Source organism: Synchiropus splendidus, chromosome 13 (assembly GCF_027744825.2).
Source record: "Synchiropus splendidus isolate RoL2022-P1 chromosome 13, RoL_Sspl_1.0, whole genome shotgun sequence".
NCBI classification, from domain to species: domain Eukaryota; kingdom Metazoa; phylum Chordata; class Actinopteri; order Syngnathiformes; family Callionymidae; genus Synchiropus; species Synchiropus splendidus.
In genome coordinates, this window is record NC_071346.1 from 4,104,321 (window position 1) to 4,121,987 (window position 17,667).

Sequence of the window (17,667 nt, forward strand, 5' to 3'; positions counted from 1 at the left end):
TTTGCAAGTGGGTTCGAAGACGAGTCTTAAATGTAAGATATGATGTCATTTAGATCGTTGTCCTCACAAGGACAGGACGAGAGGGGAAATATCGCGAGACGAGAGGCTCCTCCCCTTCTGGAACAACCCCGCCATCTTGTACCGTCGCGGCGGAGAATAGCAGCAGACATGGCCGACTACAGCAGCGTGGCTCCCCCGTCCTCTGGCTCCGGTGCCGGCATGAACGATGCTTTTAAAGATGCCCTTCAGCGAGCAAGACAGGTACATTGTCTGCGACTTCATTTAGTCTTGGTATTTTTGTTTCATTTTGACTCGAAGGCTCTTAAGAATCCTCCCTTTCCCAGCGCCGCCTGCGTGGTGAAAAGTGATGAGTAATCTCGGAATAACTTCCCTTCTGCTATCCAGAAAACTATCTTGTACATGCTTTTGCCAAGACTGCATACACACAATGTGTATACCTGTTTTAACGTTGAACTCGACGGTATAGTTGCGCGTAAATGGGTTTCTTTGTTGGTGACCGCAACGCTAGCTCCAGCAGGCCGCAGCCACGCAGGCCAGGTTCTCCGCGACCAGCTAATATCAAATTCCCTTCTAACAAGATGTGTTTACTCCGCGAACTACTAACCAGCCTCTTCAATATTATATCAAGGTTGCCTTTAACCAGCGTATTTTAATGCGTTGATTGAGCGTCGTGTATCTGCTGATGTGCTATATGGTGGCTTACTTTTTGCATCGCATGGGTGTTGCGCCCTCAGTTGTTTATATTGACTTAAAATAAAAAAAGGGAAAAGTGATTCCAACTCGGACAATGGTCAAGAAAAAGGCGCACTCGATGTAGCACGTGTGTAGGTAGGAACTCCCTCGTGCAGATAGTCAGCAAAGTAGCTTTACTAAATTCGTGCCTATAAAGGTTATATATTATAGTCAATCCCTATGTTGTTTAATTGGAATGTATGTCTGACAGTCAGTTCAACTTCCTACCAGAGGCCAGTTTTATCGGGCTAAATTTAGAAGGTGTGGTCAGCCAAATGTAGCCTGACTTTGCTGTGGGTTATCTGTTCATCTGAAGATGCATTTGTGTCCTGATTTGGTCTGTGATGATAACTCATGCACCACGCTGAAGAGCTGATGTATAACCCTAACCCAAATGATCTGAGACCAAAGGGGAAACAACGTGTTTAGGTGTGGTTCCTCGTGACTGGGAGAGGTCCGTTTTAGAAGTGATAAATTGTTGCCACACTATTCTTTCTGGCCTTGTCCTGAGACCCCGTCCTGTGTACAATATCTGAATCAGCACCTGGAGCAGGTGTTATCGCAAACATCCTTTGCTTTCACTCTTACTTAGAATTGTCAGTTTCTGAGCAAGTACTTGTGGGGAAGATGAGTGTTATATTGCCATCGATTTTCTGATTGCAGCGTTAACTGCGTCTCTTCTCTCCCCCCACCACAGATCGCAGCCAAGATAGGTGGGGATGGCGTGCCTGCACCACCTACAAATGAGTTCAGCTATGGGGGTCAGAAGAGGCCCCTGGAGGACGCTGGTGGGTATTTTCCCATGCCTAACCTGAATATCGGTCAGTGGCTCTAATCGATCAAATGCAAGTCTTGATAGTAATGCTTGCTTGAATGTTTTAACCGCTACTAAATGGTATCTCATTTTAAGGTTATACTAACCTCCTTAATACTACATTCTATCTTTGAATCTTGTGTTTGTTGGCATGCATCTGGTGTTGCTATTGTTTTTTTCCAACTGACTTTTCCAGGTGATTCTCATGTTGATGGTTTTCCTCCTCATTTGCATTCTTTTACAAATGGTGGTGGGGGGCTTCAGGGGTGGCTAAACTATTTTTGATACGCATCCATTCACTACTTGATGTTTTTTCCTGTTTTAGGGCCTTTTTCATTGAACACGGTGGTCATTTATGTGTTATGAGCTATGCTAACTGGCTTTAGTGGGATACGACTGCACTATCAGGATGTTTGTCAGATGTCATCAGTGTTCCGCCTGTTTTAGTCCCATTTTCATCCTCTTATAAGGTGTTATGAGTGTTTAGTCTTTCATGAATCTAGACCCTGATGATAAAATGTTCTGTGACTGCAATAATGACACTTTGTTTTGTTGTCACAGATCAACCTGAGACAAAGAAACCCGCAACAAACGATTGTAAGTGACTTGGTGGCTTATTGCGTCTTTTTTTTCTGTCGCTCTCTGGTCATTAATTGCTTCTTGTGTTTGCAGCTTATTCGTCCATGGGAGGAATGGGTGGTCCTCTGAGGTGTGTTGAGTAACCATTTGATGAGTGATGGGGCAGCTTTCTCTTAATAAATAGAACTTGGTTGATCATTTCTCAGGTCAGCTTCAGAGGAATTTAAAGTTCCTGATGGAATGGTTGGATTCAGTGAGTATCACTTGCACAAGAGCTTGGCTTTTGTGAGGAGGCATTTTGTAATTTTTTTTCCCTCTGCCTAGTTATTGGAAGGGGTGGCGAGCAGATTTCCCGCCTGCAGCAGGAGTCAGGATGTAAAATACAAATTGCCCCAGGTACACTTTAGCTGTCAATGTTTAGAATCGTTTGTCAAAGTGTTTTCTGCAGCTTGCTTTCTCTGTTGCAGACAGTGGAGGGATGCCTGACCGGTCAGTTACTTTAACCGGACCCCCAGATTCCATACAGTAAGTGAACCTCACAACATGAGTGTTGAACTTCTAGTCAGACAACATCCCGTTTACACCAATTGTTTTGTTGTAAACCAGGACTGCCAAAAGGTTACTCTCAGAGATCGTCGAGAAGGGCCGGCCTGCTCCAGCCTTCCATCACAGTGATGGCCCAGGCATGACGGTTCAAGAGGTCATGGTCCCTGCTTCGAAAGCTGGGCTTGTCATCGGGAAAGGCGGGGAAACCATCAAAAGCCTACAGGTCAGGGCTCAGTCGAGACCTTGCTGATCGTGGTCTTGTTATACCACACTGTTGTTCAGTAATGTCTCATCCATTGATACACAAAAGTTTCGGGCTGTTGGAGTCTCTTTAAAAAAGTGACGGTGCATCACAACTTGCTGACTTACTCAGGGTTGTTGAAGCATTTTTGTTAAATGGCCTACTTCATCCACTCAGGAAAGAGCTGGAGTAAAGATGGTTATGATTCAAGATGGACCGCAGAACACAGGAGCAGACAAACCACTCCGCATTTCAGGAGACCCTTTCAAAGTTCAGGTGAGTCTGGAGAGAGTTGATGGACCGTGTCAAATGAACTAATGACCTTGTCTGACTTCAGCAAGCCAAAGAGATGGTCATGGAGCTGATCAGGGAGCAGGGTTACCGGGAACAGCGGGGCGAGTACGGATCCAGAGTGGGAGGAGGTGACAGTTTAGATGTGAGTTGTGGTGTTGTCTTTATGAGTGTTGTGTTCCAATGCGGAAGCCTCACTCAGCTCCCTCTCGTCAGGTGCCTGTACCACGGTTTGCTGTTGGAATTGTGATTGGAAGAAATGGAGAGATGATCAAGAAGATCCAAAGCGATACAGGCGTCAGGATCCAGTTCAAGCCAGGTGAGTTGATGGTGAACACACATGCTGCTCTTTGGTCTGTGAGGACAACTCATCCATAATGCTGAAAAAGCTGATGTGTAACTATAACCCACGATCTGAGACCAGAGGACCTGTCACTTTCATAACCCTCTATTACTGCTATATCATCTGTCAGATTTAATGTGATTCTGAAGTGTTGGTCTGATCTGCCTCCAGATGATGGCAGCACTCCAGAGAGGATAGCACAGATCATGGGTCCGCCCGACCAAGCGCAGCATGCAGCAGAGATCATATCAGACCTGCTGAGAAGCGTCCAGGCTGGAGGGCCCCCAGGTCACGGTGGCGGTCGAGGACGTGGCCGTGGCCAGGGAAACTGGAACATGGGGCCCCCTGGTGGCCTGCAGGAGTTTACGTTCACCGTTCCCACCATGAAGACCGGTCTCATCATTGGCAAAGGTTTGTTGTGATGTGTTAGTGGCTCGACAGAGCAGCGATGGTCTAGGACGAAAAAACATGCACCACGCTGACAAGCTTGATGTATAACTTCAACCACAATTATCTGAGACCTCAATAACACGTTTAGTATCATCGTCTTGGTATTTGGAGCTTGGATTACAGGTTATCTGACTTCTGGTGTCCCCAGGTGGTGAAACCATTAAAGGCATCAGCCAGCAGTCTGGAGCCAGGATCGAGCTCCAGAGGAACCCCCCGCCTAACTCGGATCCCAACATCAAGATGTTCACAGTGAGAGGAACACCGCAGCAGATTGACTACGCCAGGCAACTGGTGGAGGAGAAGATTGGGGTGAGATGTCGAGTCTAAACACATCTGGGGTCAAAATAAGAGGTTTTGTGACTGATTTTACTCATGTATGCACAGGGGCCTGTCACTCCAATGGGAGGTCCTCATGGGCCCCCTGGCCCACATGGGGGACCAGGTCCTCATGGTCCTCCAGGACCACCTGGACCTCCCGGTGCTCCCATGGGTCCATATAACCCTGGCCCGTACAACCAGGGTCCACCAGGACCACAGTAAGAGCAGAACATTTGCATTTTGGTTTCAATGACTGCTACTTCCAGTGGTGTAACTATAGCTTTCTTGCCTTCACAGCGGCCCTCCAGCTCCCTACCAGCCTCAGGGCTGGGGCAACGGCTATCCACAATGGCAGCAGGGACAACCAGATCCCAGTAAGTTACTTCTAAACACACTTGTCGCTGGTGGACGATACTGGACAAATCACTGAACATCGATATTAAATAGAGGCTGTCAGATGTGTTTTCGCTGATTCATTTAGTAAAAACTTGAATGCAATGAACCTGTCAGCTAGTTTTGCAGGCGAAATTTAGATGGTCCGCTGAATGTAGCCTGACTTGGCTGTCGTTTATCTTCATCTGAAGGTCCTGATTTGGTCTGTGATGATAACTCATGCACCACGCTGAAGAGCTGATGTATAACCCTAACCCAAATGATCTGAGACCAAAAGAACACCATTGTTAAATAGGTCTAGTCGAGGCTGTCCAAAACGTGTGTTCGCAGGTTTGGTGAACGCAATTAACCTGTCAGCTGTGAAGAAGGTGCCCAATTTCAACTCATTTGACTGTGACTTCATGGTCATGTTGAACTTCAGTCCCACCTGGTTAATTTCAGGACTGTTGGGAATGATTCATGTTCTGAAAAACTTCTTTGATCTTCGCTGAGTTTGCCTGAACAAGCTGGCTTAAACCGTCAGTAGTGCTGGGCAGAGAGCTGCGCCTGTGGGTGTGGGAAGTCCTTTCTCTCTCTTTAGGCTGTTTGTTCATTCAATATGAAATTTAATTAAAAGTTAGCTGCCCAGCGATGAATCTGATTACAAGTGTAATCATGCGACTGCGCCAACACTGTAGCATCTCAGATGCCAGACTTCTGTTACTGTGATAGTGTAAACTGTGTGTTGACCAGACTTCATTATTTTCAGATAAAGCAGCTGCTGATGCTAACGCCGCGGCGTGGGCAGCCTACTATGCTCAGTACGGCCAGCAGCCTCAGGCGCCCATGACGCCGACCAGCGGCGCCCCAGGAACGTCTCAGTCAAACGGTCAAGGTAACTTCATTTCCCCACTTACCAGCTCGCTGTTGTCAGAAGCCTTCCAGTCTAGCATAGACAGACGAGCGACCTGCTCTGAGCTCACGACTTGACGACATGAAGTTGACTTTCGGCCCGAGCCTTTACCCTCTTCCTCCGTAACCCACGATGCGAACCGCGCCCCTCACTAACCTCTGGTCGACGTGCCGCCCCAGGCAGGTGCAGGTTAGACTGCTGCGACTGGTTGACTAATTCCAGGTTGCCGTTCTTTTTAACAGGTGAGCCACAAGCTGCAGGTCAGAGTGGACAGGCAGATTACTCCAAGGCCTGGGAGGAATATTACAAGAAAATGGGTACATGACTGTAGTTCCAGTCTTCACCTATTAACACACTGCAGTCTAAACAGCCGCTGGGCTCTCCTCCTCACCAGGCCTGGGTGTTATTCACTGTTGCTGGCCTGTTGACTGCACACGCTCTAACGCCTGTGCTGTTTAGACTGCAACGCTTTCTGACTATTTACAGGACTGAGCTGTCGACACCGAAACACTTGATACATTAGTTCTAGACAAACTTCTAGACCATCTTCTGTTCAGGCCAATGGCAGCACTGTCCTGAAAGCTGTTAAGATTTGGGCTGTTGAATGTTATCAGTTTTCCAGAGAAACTGCAGGTGAATTGACGGGTGTTCTCTCCACCTAGGTCAACAGAGTCAACAACCTCAGGACTACACAAAGGCATGGGAGGAGTATTATAAGAAACAAGGTGGGTGTTTTTGTAATGTGGGCCACTACTGGCTAGAGGGGCGGCTGTCTTCACGCAGCCCTCACTACTGGAGAACCTGCTCTTACAGTCGCCCGACAGTAACGTAGAAGGTTTCTGACGCAGCTGCCAGAGAGATTGGTGCTGTGTTCGTTCCCCTTCTCACACGTTCAAATTCACTCCACCACTATGGTGTTGGGGAAGGAGTTTATAAGGTGGGAAGTGAACGGCACTCCTGCCTTGTGCTTATTAATACCAATAGGTGAATTGTCAGTCACAGTTAAGTGGAACTGTATTCAAGAAAGGGCCAATAATTGCAGTCTTTATTGATGCGCTTGACACGAGTGCTCACATTTTAACTCCCTTTTTATGTTCTCTGTTCTAAAAAGTTCTGAAATCAGTGTTGGCGCTATGTGTGATGTGTGTTCACAAAAATATTCTATCCGGCTTGAGAAATTAGTTTCTTCTTCTGATATGAAGCTACTGAGTGTGACATTTGATCTCTGAAAAATAAGGCTTCATTTGGACTTTCTTTTTCTGACGAGGTGACTGATCTTCTGATTTTCTATTCCGTCCAGGTCAAGCAGCGCCTCAGGCCGCCGCGGCACCTCAGGCCGCAGCAGCGCCGGCCACTCAGCCTGGTGGTCAGCCAGATTACAGCGCCGCCTGGGCAGAATACTACCGTCAACAGGCTGCTTACTACGGCACCAACAACCCCCAGTCAATGGGTGCTGCGCCTCAAGCCCCCCAGGTACGCCCCCCTCCTTAAGAATGTGTTGCCCGATGAATACGTATTTTGTGCAAACCTCCCTTCCCACAGGACTTGCAGGGTTCCAGTGACCGCAGCTGATTCTCAATTTAACCAATCACTTTCCTCCCTCAGGATTTGAGCTTTTTTGCGTCCACTGTTTCTGCTGTTAACATGCAATGTATCTTCTATGTATTTCTTCTGCGCAGGGCCAGTAATGTGAAGTGGACATAAAGTAAATGCTACATTGTCGAAAACAAATCCTTTGTTAAATGTTTGGATGCAGACGCCTTGATGAAGATCTTAAATTTCCTTGGTTTGAAAGTGTTTGACATAGATGGCAGATTTCCCGGCGAACACCATCTCCGTCATAGAACCTTTGTTTCCTTTATTTTTCTTTTGCTTGTACATGTTTTTGTTTTTAGTGAGGTAAATATAAACATTGTCATTCCAGCCCTGTATCTTAGAACTCCTGTTTCTGAAACTGTAGACATTACCATGTAAATCATCTCAGTTTTACAAAAATGTTCTTTTTTTTTTTTTTTTTTTTTGCAATAAAACGAACTGAAACCTCCTGTTGTTGGTAAGTCGGGGTGCCGTCACAAGGCCTGTTCTGTATGTTTTTGTTTGATGTACAGTTGCTGGGGGTGGGAGGTGGCTCATGGGGTTTTAATGACTCAAAGTTGTGCTGTCCTGTTTCTCTCCAACTGTTCAAATTTCCGTGCAATTCTGACCAAACGTCCTGTTTTTGGATATTTTGATACACTTGCTGTCTCCCTCTTTGCCTCCACATGAGCAGTAGTTTAACAAAGTGACTGGTCTAATGCATTTGCTGCGTTGTTTCTGGCATATGTTGTTACTGTGGCCTGACTTTGAGGTAGTGTTGACTGTATTCTGCCCTGATAGTCACTTCCTCCTCCACAGGCGAGTGTAGAAGCAATCGGTAAGCACAAATTCTTTTTGTTGCTCCAAAAACATGGCTGCAAAGTAATGTTGCATAGTACCTGTTTTTGTGCTGTTCATTTTCCAGGGCAATCAGGTAAAATGGAAAAAAAAAAGTGCAATGAATTTTTGTCCTGCCCATTTAATACTGTCCAAAGTAATGTATGCCTTTTTAAACTGTTTTTTTAAGACATAAACCGCTGCAAAAATCCTACTTTTGTTGTGCTCGTTCTCTTAAGTCTCCCTGATTTGAAGTTAGATCTGTAGGACTCCGAGGTGGCTACAGCTTTCCTCCACCTCGAGCGCGCCTACTCTGTAAGTACTAACCTGAGTTTTGAGAAAAGGCCTTATATGATTTTCAATCTGAACCTGTTTTTTGTCCAATAATTGCACATGTGGTAAGTATCCATGTGAAGGGCATCAGATTGTAGAACAGGCTCTGTTTACACGCACAGCAATATCCCTGTTTTTTTTTGGCTTGATTCAGAATGAGGTTATTTTGACTGACTTTTTAAAACATTTGGAGGAATAAGTCTTATCAGAGCGACCTCCAGGATCTCCAGTGGTGACGCAGGAATTAGGTTAGCGTCGTAGCCGTCATGCGATTCTTTGTCCCTTTATCTGTCAAGTGATTCAGAGCTGGTTGGTTGCCTCCTGTCTAGATGTCTTGGTGGTGGACGTTTGTCTGCTTGTGTGGTTCTTCTCTGCTGAACCCATATGGTGACAACCTCTGCAGCTCTTAAGATTCAGGCAATAAACCTCCCGTGTATCTGCTGATGTTTCCTCCCCCCCTTTTCTGCCCATATAGTATTAACCTCGAATTCCGACGAACCAAAAACCCTCCAGCTGGGGAACAGACTGGCTTTAGTAGTAAGAGTGGAGCGGGGTGTATCTTGATGGGTTTGGCTGTGTTGGCTTGTTGAAAGTATAGGACTTGTGATTATGTTGCTATTGGTTAACAAGTGCATAAGTATATGAGCGAAGGTTGTGAGATGATGCTGCGTCGATGTGTCGCCATTCAGGATTGATTTGATTTGCACACAAATCGTTGAGGCGGAGTTCATCATGAGCGAGTTGGGGTTGGGTTGTCGTACCTGCCCACAGGAAGCGGCTCGGGATGCCACCTTTAAACAACTTCCTGATGCCAACGTGGTCCCGCCTTACTCTGAATATAAGCTCAGGTGACATTGCTGTCCGTGCAAACGCAGCCCTCGTGTTTTCAAACCGAACCTGTGCGGATTGTTATGCGGCTAGAATTCCTGTCGGACTTTTGAACTGAGGGAAATGTCAGTGCTGTTTCTCTGAACTGTTTTTCTGACCTAGCTGTTGGCTCTTTATGGTCCTGATGCTCTGACTTGTTCTCTTTAAGTGCCATTGTGTAGTAGTCATATTCCTTAAATGCCATGTTTAACAAAAAAAAAACTGCGTAACTCAGCGTAGCATGTTTGGGTCCCTCGCTACGAGCATGTGTGGAATGATAGTGTGGCGCTGCCTATCTATTCAAGAGTTGTGTAAATGCATTCACTGACTGCAAACGGTGAGAATATATCTGATCTTTGCAGTGTCGTCCCAGACCTTGCACCTTAGGTTCTGCGGCAGTCACACAGGTAAGCCAAACATGAGGAAAAGTAGTGACGATTCAAACCCATGCTTACCTGTCGTGTTTAAATCCATGATGATGAAGTCGCAGGTTTCAATGCTGTTGTCGATGACCTGCATGTCGTACGATGGTGCTGACACAATTCTGTCACGCAAACGTGCTTCTGAGGAAATGTTACTCTTGTTCATGCCTTTTTTTTGTGTTTATATTTGATAATGGGCCTTAAATCTCTTTGCATCCCGGTAAGTCTGAGCGATGCTGTAGACATGTTGACACTGGTGTAACCCACTGCATGTCGATCCAAGTCGGTTGCTGATTCTTGTTCTGTGGTGGTGTGACTTTGCCCTCCCGTGCAGTCTTTCAAAACGCTGCTGCCTTCACTTCTCACTCACAGTGTTGGAGGACGCTGCAAGTTTAGGTGCTAGAATCAGGTCCGGTCGTAGTCAGACTGTTGAAGAGCTCCAGTCATAAGGTAAAGCCACAATTAACCAAAAAAAAAACACAACGCATTGAAATTAAATTGTTTGCCGAGATGTGATCTGTTTTGCCTCGATTGATAAGATTTTCTGGAACTGCTAAGTGGGCCAGGCAGATGTGCTTGTAGCTCCTGTGTACAGATCAAGTGTTAACATTGAGGGGTTCGGAAAAACAAGGACAGCATGCCTTAGAGGTGATACACGTGTGACCTGTAAACTATCTGGGGTTGTTTTCTGATATTTGTTGTTGACTTGTTCATAAATAAAGCTGTAATGAAGAAACGTCACTCGAGCCGAGCCTTATTTATGCACCAACTGCCTGGTCTTTCCGCTCAATGTAGTTCCGACGCTCGAGTTTGCCTCGGTTTGTGTGAACAACTGCAAGTATTTTGCCACCAAACTTCCATTTTTAATGAGAATGTCTCGCTGCCTGTGCTTCCTGGTAAGTGTTGGAAAATGATTCCTTTCTCGCTGAGGACCAGACCAGTTCAGATGAGTCGCAATGTCCCATGACTTTTTACTCGCCAGTTAAAGTTCAAGAACAAAAGCTTGAGTCATTTCTCGACATTTTATTGATGGTCAACGGTGATATGAATCCAAGTTCATTAGTGTGTGACAGTTGTAGTTCCTAAATTTCTGAATGAGCGTCTTAACTACAACCTTTCACGTGAACTGTTTCTAAATGCCTCTTGAATAGTGCCGTCAGATAAGGCTTGACAAAAATCTCACCCTGCAAAGTAAAGGTCCCTTTTTTTCCCCACCTCCGTATTTACATGTTTAAAAGCCGCTCGGTGATCAAGCTTTGCATTGTTGATGTCGACACGAACATCTAAACTACCACACTGACGGTGAAACGCACTTCCACGGCGACTCTAAAAATAAAGAGCTTTGTAGTAAAATAAATACTGTTGGAACACGAGTTATTGCTGCGTTACATCGACGACACAGTAGCATGCACATGTATGGCACGGTGACCATGTGATCCAGAGTGAAGGCAGATGAGTCGCCGTCTGTGTTCCCACTCTAGTTCCCGTCTCACTGCACACGGGCCTCCAGCAGGGCGGCGCCAGGCATCACCTGGGCCTGTGCGGCGCTGCACCCGGTCATGCTGCAGGGCGAGTCAGCGCTGATGTACGCCAGCAGCAGCTCGGAGCGCCGGTGCAGCAGGTGGAGCATGTCCTCAGCCAGGGCCTCCACGGACGAGTAGCGAACCTTCTCCAGGTCGAAAATGTCCTTCAGGAAGTGCAGGACTTGATCCTGATGAGGACACTGGGGTTTAGAACTTGAAAGGATCACTGGTCCAACATGAGCAGGAGGGACGTCGCTCACCTTAAAGAAGCAGCAGAATTCGTGCAGCGAGCTCTTTGGTCCAAGGAAGCCCCAAGCCAGGACTGGACTGATGTGCTCGCACAGAGTGTAGAAGCGTGCGATGAAGCCGTCGCTCACCTGAGGATATCAAACACGTGGGGTCTGTCACACACAGTCGCATGACTATTTCCTTAAGTCAAACAAGTCGAACCTTCATATGCTGCCTCTTGTGCTTCAAGACGGACCAGCAACGGGACGCCACCGCCTGGGACAATTACACAATTAGCAGGGCTCTTGGTGGTGTCTGGTGTGGTGGACTCACCGTCTCCTTAAAGGAGCTGTTAAGCCAGCGATTGTTGATGACGCTCTGGATGGAGACTGGAGGGTTCTCCAGATCCTCGAACGAGTCCATCAGTATGAAGTCCAGCACGATGTCGTAGAAGTTCAAGTGTTTCACCTGGAGAGGAGACCAGGGTTAGAGCAGGGCGCCAACTCCAGTTCCACAGCCCAAAAAAGGATCCTACTCCTCGGGTGGCGAGTTCCAACTCTGTGTTCTCCCAGTGCTCGGTTTGCTCCACGAAGGAAATCATCTCCTCAAACACCTCCTCGAATTTCTTTGGGCTCTGGAGAAACAGCCAAGAGGTGGTCAGAGTGTTGTCTCTGGATCTGCTACAACACTCGACAAGTCTGGCAGCCTAAACGTGTCAATCGTGGCTGCCAGTCCAATTTAGCTTTCACAGTAAGGTTCCCCAGCCAGAGTGACTTCAGGTGTGTGTGTGCACCTTTTTGGCTTTCACGATAATGGAGGAGAGAATTTTCTTGCCAGTCTCAGCTAGAAACGCCCTTGTCGTCCGCTCGCACAGAATCAGCTGCAAACCAAGGAAAAACATTTCAGCGTCGGGAAACGAGCCTCACACTTGCGCTTGCTCAGGATATAAAATGAGGTGCTTCTGCTTGGTACCTGACAGGCTTGTCTGACACAGTGCAGCTTGGCCAGGAAGTCCACGTCACCGTAGCAGTCCAGCATCTCCGTCCTGGCAGACACCACAGCTAAAGCTTCGTTTCTCATCGTGTTTCCTCACTGTCAGTGATGTTTACCTCAGCACACGGCAGGAGATCTTTCCCTCCTCCGCCATCGGCAGCGCCTCCTCGTAGAACGGGTGGTGACCCAGACTGAAGGAGGTCCGGATCCCTCTGTGCTCCGTCTGCGGACATGAGAGGAAAGGATTCCTGAATATTGTTGTCCCAAATGAAAGAAGAATCTTAAGTTATTGCGACACAAATCCTGTTGGTGTGTGAGGACTGAGCCTGAGGTCTTAATAGTGTCCACCAGAGGGCTCCACTGTGTGGAGAATCTGAAGTTGCTAGTCCAGAATTCCAGCTACAAGGAGACTTGATGGCTCATGTTGCTGTGAGGTGCAGCACTACCCGCTTCTCACCTCGGCGGCCGAGACGAACGAGTCGTTGGAGGCGATGCTGATGCTGTCTCTGATGCAAACGTCGTCCAGCTCTTCCCTGCTCAACCCACCTGCGAGGCGTCACAATGTAAACATGCAAGTCGCTCCATTCGAATCTCAAGTGGCTGGAGGTCGACTCACCCTGACTGTTGGTGCTGGACGAAGACTCCGACGCCCCAATCACTCCCTCGAACTCCTCCTGGAGGCGATAGGCTCTCTGCAGCAGAGACTTGAGTCGGTGCAGGAACTCGGCGCTGATCGCTTCCTTAAAACGGAAAACAGGCTCAATAGAAGACGATCAATGGGTTCATGAGAACAGTTTAATGGAGGGTTTACTCTGGTTTGAGAACCCCGCCATAACTTTCCCTGGTTTCTGGGAATCCTCATTGACCCACTTCTTTAAGAGGCTTTATGAGGTATAAGTGAGGTGGATGTCTCTGAACTTGACTAATCCATCAGAGACAGGACGACTTGAGACGGAGAGATTCACCTGTTACACAACCTGACCGACGTGTCTCTGTCAAAGAGCGAGATGTCTCATCCCTCCTGGAGCGACTTTAGCGATGTCGGCAAGAATTGTAAATAGTCACCCGGATTTGTCGGGAAGTTAATCTAGCTTCTTATCCAGAAGGAAAGGCTTTCTCCTCTCTGAGGGAGTTCATGCGTCTCCTCGCACGGACAAGCATTTACGCCGGCAATTCTTCACACTGAACTTTACACTGAACGTATTTCTTCTTCACAAACAGAGGACTAGCATCCAGGCTAACGTTAACATCCTCATACCTTGAACAGATCAATCACCGAAATATAGCGGCAAAGCTTCGGCTCCACCCATTTCTTCTCCATTGGTTGACCAAACCAAGTGAGATGATCGGCGCCGATGCAAGAGGTTGCAAGAGCGTTCGAGCTAGCATGTCCACAACGTCTCCAACACTCCATACCCAGGAAACAAAACGCAGCACGGCCTTTACGGTGAATCACTTCACTTGGTCGTCAGAGGGCGCTTCATAGAGGAGGGCACTCAAAACCAAGTGCTCGTGTTTAGTGCTAGTGTTGGCGGGAGAAATGGAGAATCTCAGAGAATCTCTGCTACCTGTACCTCCATGTTCTGCTCCACGATCTCCTCCCCTCCGGACTTCATGGAGGCGCAGCTCACGTCATCCTCCATCTGTTTGCACCTGAACGTCAGCGCCTCCTCCCACCGCCGCAGAGCCTCCTCGAACAAATCCATCCCTGCTGACACACACCCACACATTTGTTTTTCTATCCTTATGGGGACATTGTGAGGTCTCTCATTGCCACAACCCTTTCACCAGCCTCTCACCCGAAACCCAACCATCCAAAACACATGGCTCACTTTAACCGTGACTCTGACAACATAAACCTGGTTATTTTGACGTCTTCATCCTCGAATTGAAGCTTAACCTCGTGGGCTTCAGCCAAATGTCTCCACAATGTGATACGGTCCTCACAAAGAGTTTTGTCAAGAATTGGTCCCCACAAAGTTGGATGAACCCCACACGCGCCAGACTCTCTGCTCCCCATATATAAATTCATAGGATAGTAGGGACCGCACTGACCCATCAGGTAGAGGTTTTCGGGCGTGGTGATGGGCAGGTTGACCACACTGCAAAGGTCGCCATCACTTGGCCGGTCCCAGCAGGTGGAACCGTCGGCACACGTGCTGCTGCTGGACGAGTCGACGCTCTTCAGCTGCAACACAGTTTGTCTCAGATCAACACTCGACTCAGCCCTGTGAGGCCATCACCACTTCGTGTTGCCTTGTATTAAAACTCACCGAGGCCAGACTCTGAAGAGACCCGGACAAGTCCTTGTGATCGGCCGAGTCAAGGCCCAAGCCAGAAGCACTCTTGGAGTTGAGAGAAAGTGTGATCTGTTGACTGGTATTGTCTGGAAGGAGAGTGACACAGTGCTGATGATACAAAGGCTACAACTTGCTGGTAGCAGTCACATGTTTGTTCCACAAGTCGTATATATCTCAGAGGGGCGCGTCAGTTTACAGAGCGAGTCAGTGAGAAAGAATGTGAGGAGGTGCCTTGGAATCTGGAGAGAAAGAGGGTCAAAGTTCAGTTCAACAGATGTGTGTCAGTCTGTCTGCTGCTGTCTGTAGCGCCAGATCCACCTTGCAGATTTACTTCCACTTGTTACCTTGGAACTCACCGTTCTCTACTGTGGAGAAGAGCTGGAAGACGGCAGGCTCCCACTCCGGAGAAATGGCCTTCTTCTTGCCCTTCCTCCGCTGGAAGCGGCGGGCGAGGAAGAAGAGCGAGAAGGCGCAGAACGCGGTGGCGGCTACTAGTTTCTTAGTGCCGGGGCTGACGCTCACCTGCCGGACAAGTGTGTCATACTTTACCATCACAGCGTTACATGTTCATTATCGCTGCTGTGGCACTATTGTGCGATCGACCACTGAGCAGGGTCAAAGTTCAACACAGATATAGCATCATCTCAAACAGACCAGAGCCCAATTCCCAATTCTTCCCTGGCACCAGACGCTGTTTATCCGGAACAAAGTGTGACAGAGAATTACACAGCGGATGACACAAGCGTTTGAAAAGTGTCAGATCGTAAAGAGTGGATTTTGTTTTCTTGCGCGAGAGTGCTGCCCCTTGCCGTATGTAGTTGGATACCTCCGGGAGATAATCTCCGGATCAAAGACTATACGGCGGCTTGTGTTGACACTTCAGATAGAAGGCTAAATGGATGATGAAACGATGTGTTCAGGTACCAGGCGGAACAGACTTGCCCAGTTCTTGCAAAATGTCACACAATGTTGTGACACAAAGGAGGATCGAATGTGAATGCACATGAAGTTGTCTCCAATGGATGATTCAAAAAGATGTAGTGTTGAAAGGGCCGTAACAGATGTGTGGCAGCATGTTCATTTCCTCATCCTGAAACACTTGGCTAGCTTCTGCTACATTAACACTCAAACCAGTAGGAGTCGCGTTCAATTCCTTCACACTGGTTCGTCTGGCTTGTCCAGTTACGACCCAATTCTCTCATCAAATAACTTAATATCAACCAACAACAAGCTACAACTTCGCTGTATCAACGCAAGTTAGGATCAGAATCGTGTACAAATAACTGCAGACACTGGTTATCAATACTGACTTAACACCAAGAACTCAAGATTCCTTGAGTCGAAGATTACAATGGACCTCAAGACATGTTTCAGCAGCTGGATATACTGGATTATCAGCATTATTACGTACAATATTTTTGCTTTTTATTGCATTTTATTTTATTTTACTGTTGCAGTTAACGATTCTAATATGTTCAATGTTTATCGTGTCATCAAGTAATAATGTAATTACTATTCCAACAGCAACAAATAGTTTTATTTCTTCACTTGTATCTAGTGTCCATGACATGGTTTTTCAGGTGTTTCTGACAAGCAGGATCTGGAGTTGTCTTTTTAAGACATGATGAATTATTTTAATCTTTATATGCCACTTATTAAGTCTTTAATTGACTTTCAGGTTCCACCAGTGAGTCCAAAATAACCCACGAGAAAGGGAGGACCTGAAGATCCTTGGGTAGTGTGTCTACACCCATGTGACCCGACTGATTCCCTTTCTACATCATGAGCATCAGGAAAAACATTTTATCTGATAAATTTGACCGACAGAAACACAGGTAAAAGGTAAACAAGCGCTCTCACCTGTGCCAGAGAGCCATAGACGGAGAGCGGCAGGTCGACCATGCGCAGGGCCGCAGCCTTGACGGAGAGCTGGGCACTCGTGAGGGTCTCATGCGTCATTGTGGCGGCCTATCCATGTCTTGACAGATGCTTTAACCTCGTCGCCATCGTGATCGGACTGTTGGGCCAGAAGAAAGACACGATGAAGCACAAGCCGACAACACGGGAGACGATGGTCGTGTCCTTGAAAACAATCCCAGATCATTCAGTTAAGTGCTGCTCCAACAAATGTGAAGCTTCAGTTATCAGCACTAAAACTGCAACAGGTTGATCAAATGATCTCCTGTAAAATAGAATACCAATGATTTAAACATGACAATTCAGTGCTCAGATAACGACGATGTAACACATCTTCAAATACCTTCGACTAATGTTCAACATGAAGTTCAAAAGAAAACAGCAGTTAACAGATTATAGGCAACTAATTTATGTTCCAAAATAATTCGATTTGCTGCGTTGCAGATTGTATCAGAATCAAGAGACAGATTCTGGAATTTAGGCGCTTTAAATTAATATTATAATGAAACGAATATCATGAAATATTTGTAAATATTAGCTTTCCAAGTTAAAGAGAACAATAAATCTTCATGTCGAATACTTGAGATCGTCAGGACGAACGAAACTTACGAAGATAAACACATGATTATAAGGCTATACCTTCCACAAACGAACCGTAAAGGGTCATCTCTAATATGCGTCAGCACCATGGCGAGGAATACTTGGTAAGAGTACGAGGATGTACCAAAGAGCTCATGGCGAGTAAACGTCACTGGGGTGAGCGAGAGATTAGCATAGCAAGCTAACACAGCTAATGTGCAAGCTTGACATTCGCATGTTATGAAATGTCCGTATGAAAATGGTCACATTTCTGATCGGAATTATGTAATACGCGCCAGTACCTTGGAGTCTCCTTCACGCAGGGAGTTGCCGGTCCGCCGGCTGACCTCAACTACCGCCGCGAAGGACTCGCGCGGGGCAGGCTCGCGGCGCCTTCACAGTAAAAGCACGGCGGAGGTGGCGTCGTCTTTCTACAGCGCCACCCACTGGCTGTCTTTGGCACTACAGCTCAG

At 47.1% G+C, this 17,667-nt stretch overlaps 2 protein-coding genes across 8 annotated transcripts; one reads left to right on the forward strand and one right to left on the reverse strand.

Moving 5' to 3' along the window:
* The first annotated feature begins 102 nt into the window (after positions 1-102).
* Positions 103-7,650, forward strand: fubp1 (far upstream element (FUSE) binding protein 1). Of its 5 annotated transcripts, XM_053882908.1 has the most exons (20): positions 103-261; positions 1,451-1,574; positions 2,129-2,164; positions 2,240-2,276; positions 2,353-2,399; positions 2,471-2,542; positions 2,614-2,671; positions 2,753-2,915; positions 3,111-3,209; positions 3,271-3,369; positions 3,441-3,543; positions 3,739-3,978; positions 4,166-4,326; positions 4,402-4,553; positions 4,633-4,709; positions 5,477-5,602; positions 5,863-5,937; positions 6,283-6,345; positions 6,921-7,093; positions 7,300-7,650. In XM_053882908.1, the coding sequence occupies exons 1-20, from the start codon at positions 169-171 to the stop codon at positions 7,306-7,308; spliced, it is 2,007 nt and encodes a 668-aa protein (XP_053738883.1). In that variant the 5' UTR covers positions 103-168; the 3' UTR covers positions 7,309-7,650. The 5 variants fall into 5 exon arrangements, with proteins under 5 accessions (XP_053738883.1, XP_053738882.1, XP_053738884.1 ...); XM_053882907.1 differs by having other exon boundaries at positions 6,921-7,650; XM_053882909.1 differs by having other exon boundaries at positions 1,451-1,541; positions 6,921-7,650.
* A 3,012-nt stretch (positions 7,651-10,662) lies between these two features.
* Positions 10,663-17,661, reverse strand: miga1 (mitoguardin 1). 3 transcript variants are annotated; one of them, XM_053882915.1, is made up of 16 exons: positions 17,497-17,661; positions 16,559-16,715; positions 15,055-15,220; positions 14,672-14,784; positions 14,454-14,586; positions 13,973-14,106; positions 13,015-13,138; positions 12,856-12,944; positions 12,515-12,621; positions 12,378-12,450; positions 12,199-12,285; positions 11,941-12,039; positions 11,739-11,873; positions 11,628-11,681; positions 11,438-11,554; positions 10,663-11,365 (listed from the first exon to the last, which is right to left on the reverse strand). In XM_053882915.1, the coding sequence occupies exons 2-16, from the start codon at positions 16,655-16,657 to the stop codon at positions 11,144-11,146; spliced, it is 1,752 nt and encodes a 583-aa protein (XP_053738890.1). In that variant the 5' UTR covers positions 16,658-16,715; positions 17,497-17,661; the 3' UTR covers positions 10,663-11,143. The 3 variants fall into 3 exon arrangements, with proteins under 3 accessions (XP_053738890.1, XP_053738888.1, XP_053738889.1); XM_053882913.1 differs by having other exon boundaries at positions 13,967-14,106; XM_053882914.1 differs by lacking the exon at positions 17,497-17,661 and adding an exon at positions 17,255-17,382 and having other exon boundaries at positions 13,967-14,106.
* Between the last annotated feature and the right edge of the window lie 6 nt (positions 17,662-17,667).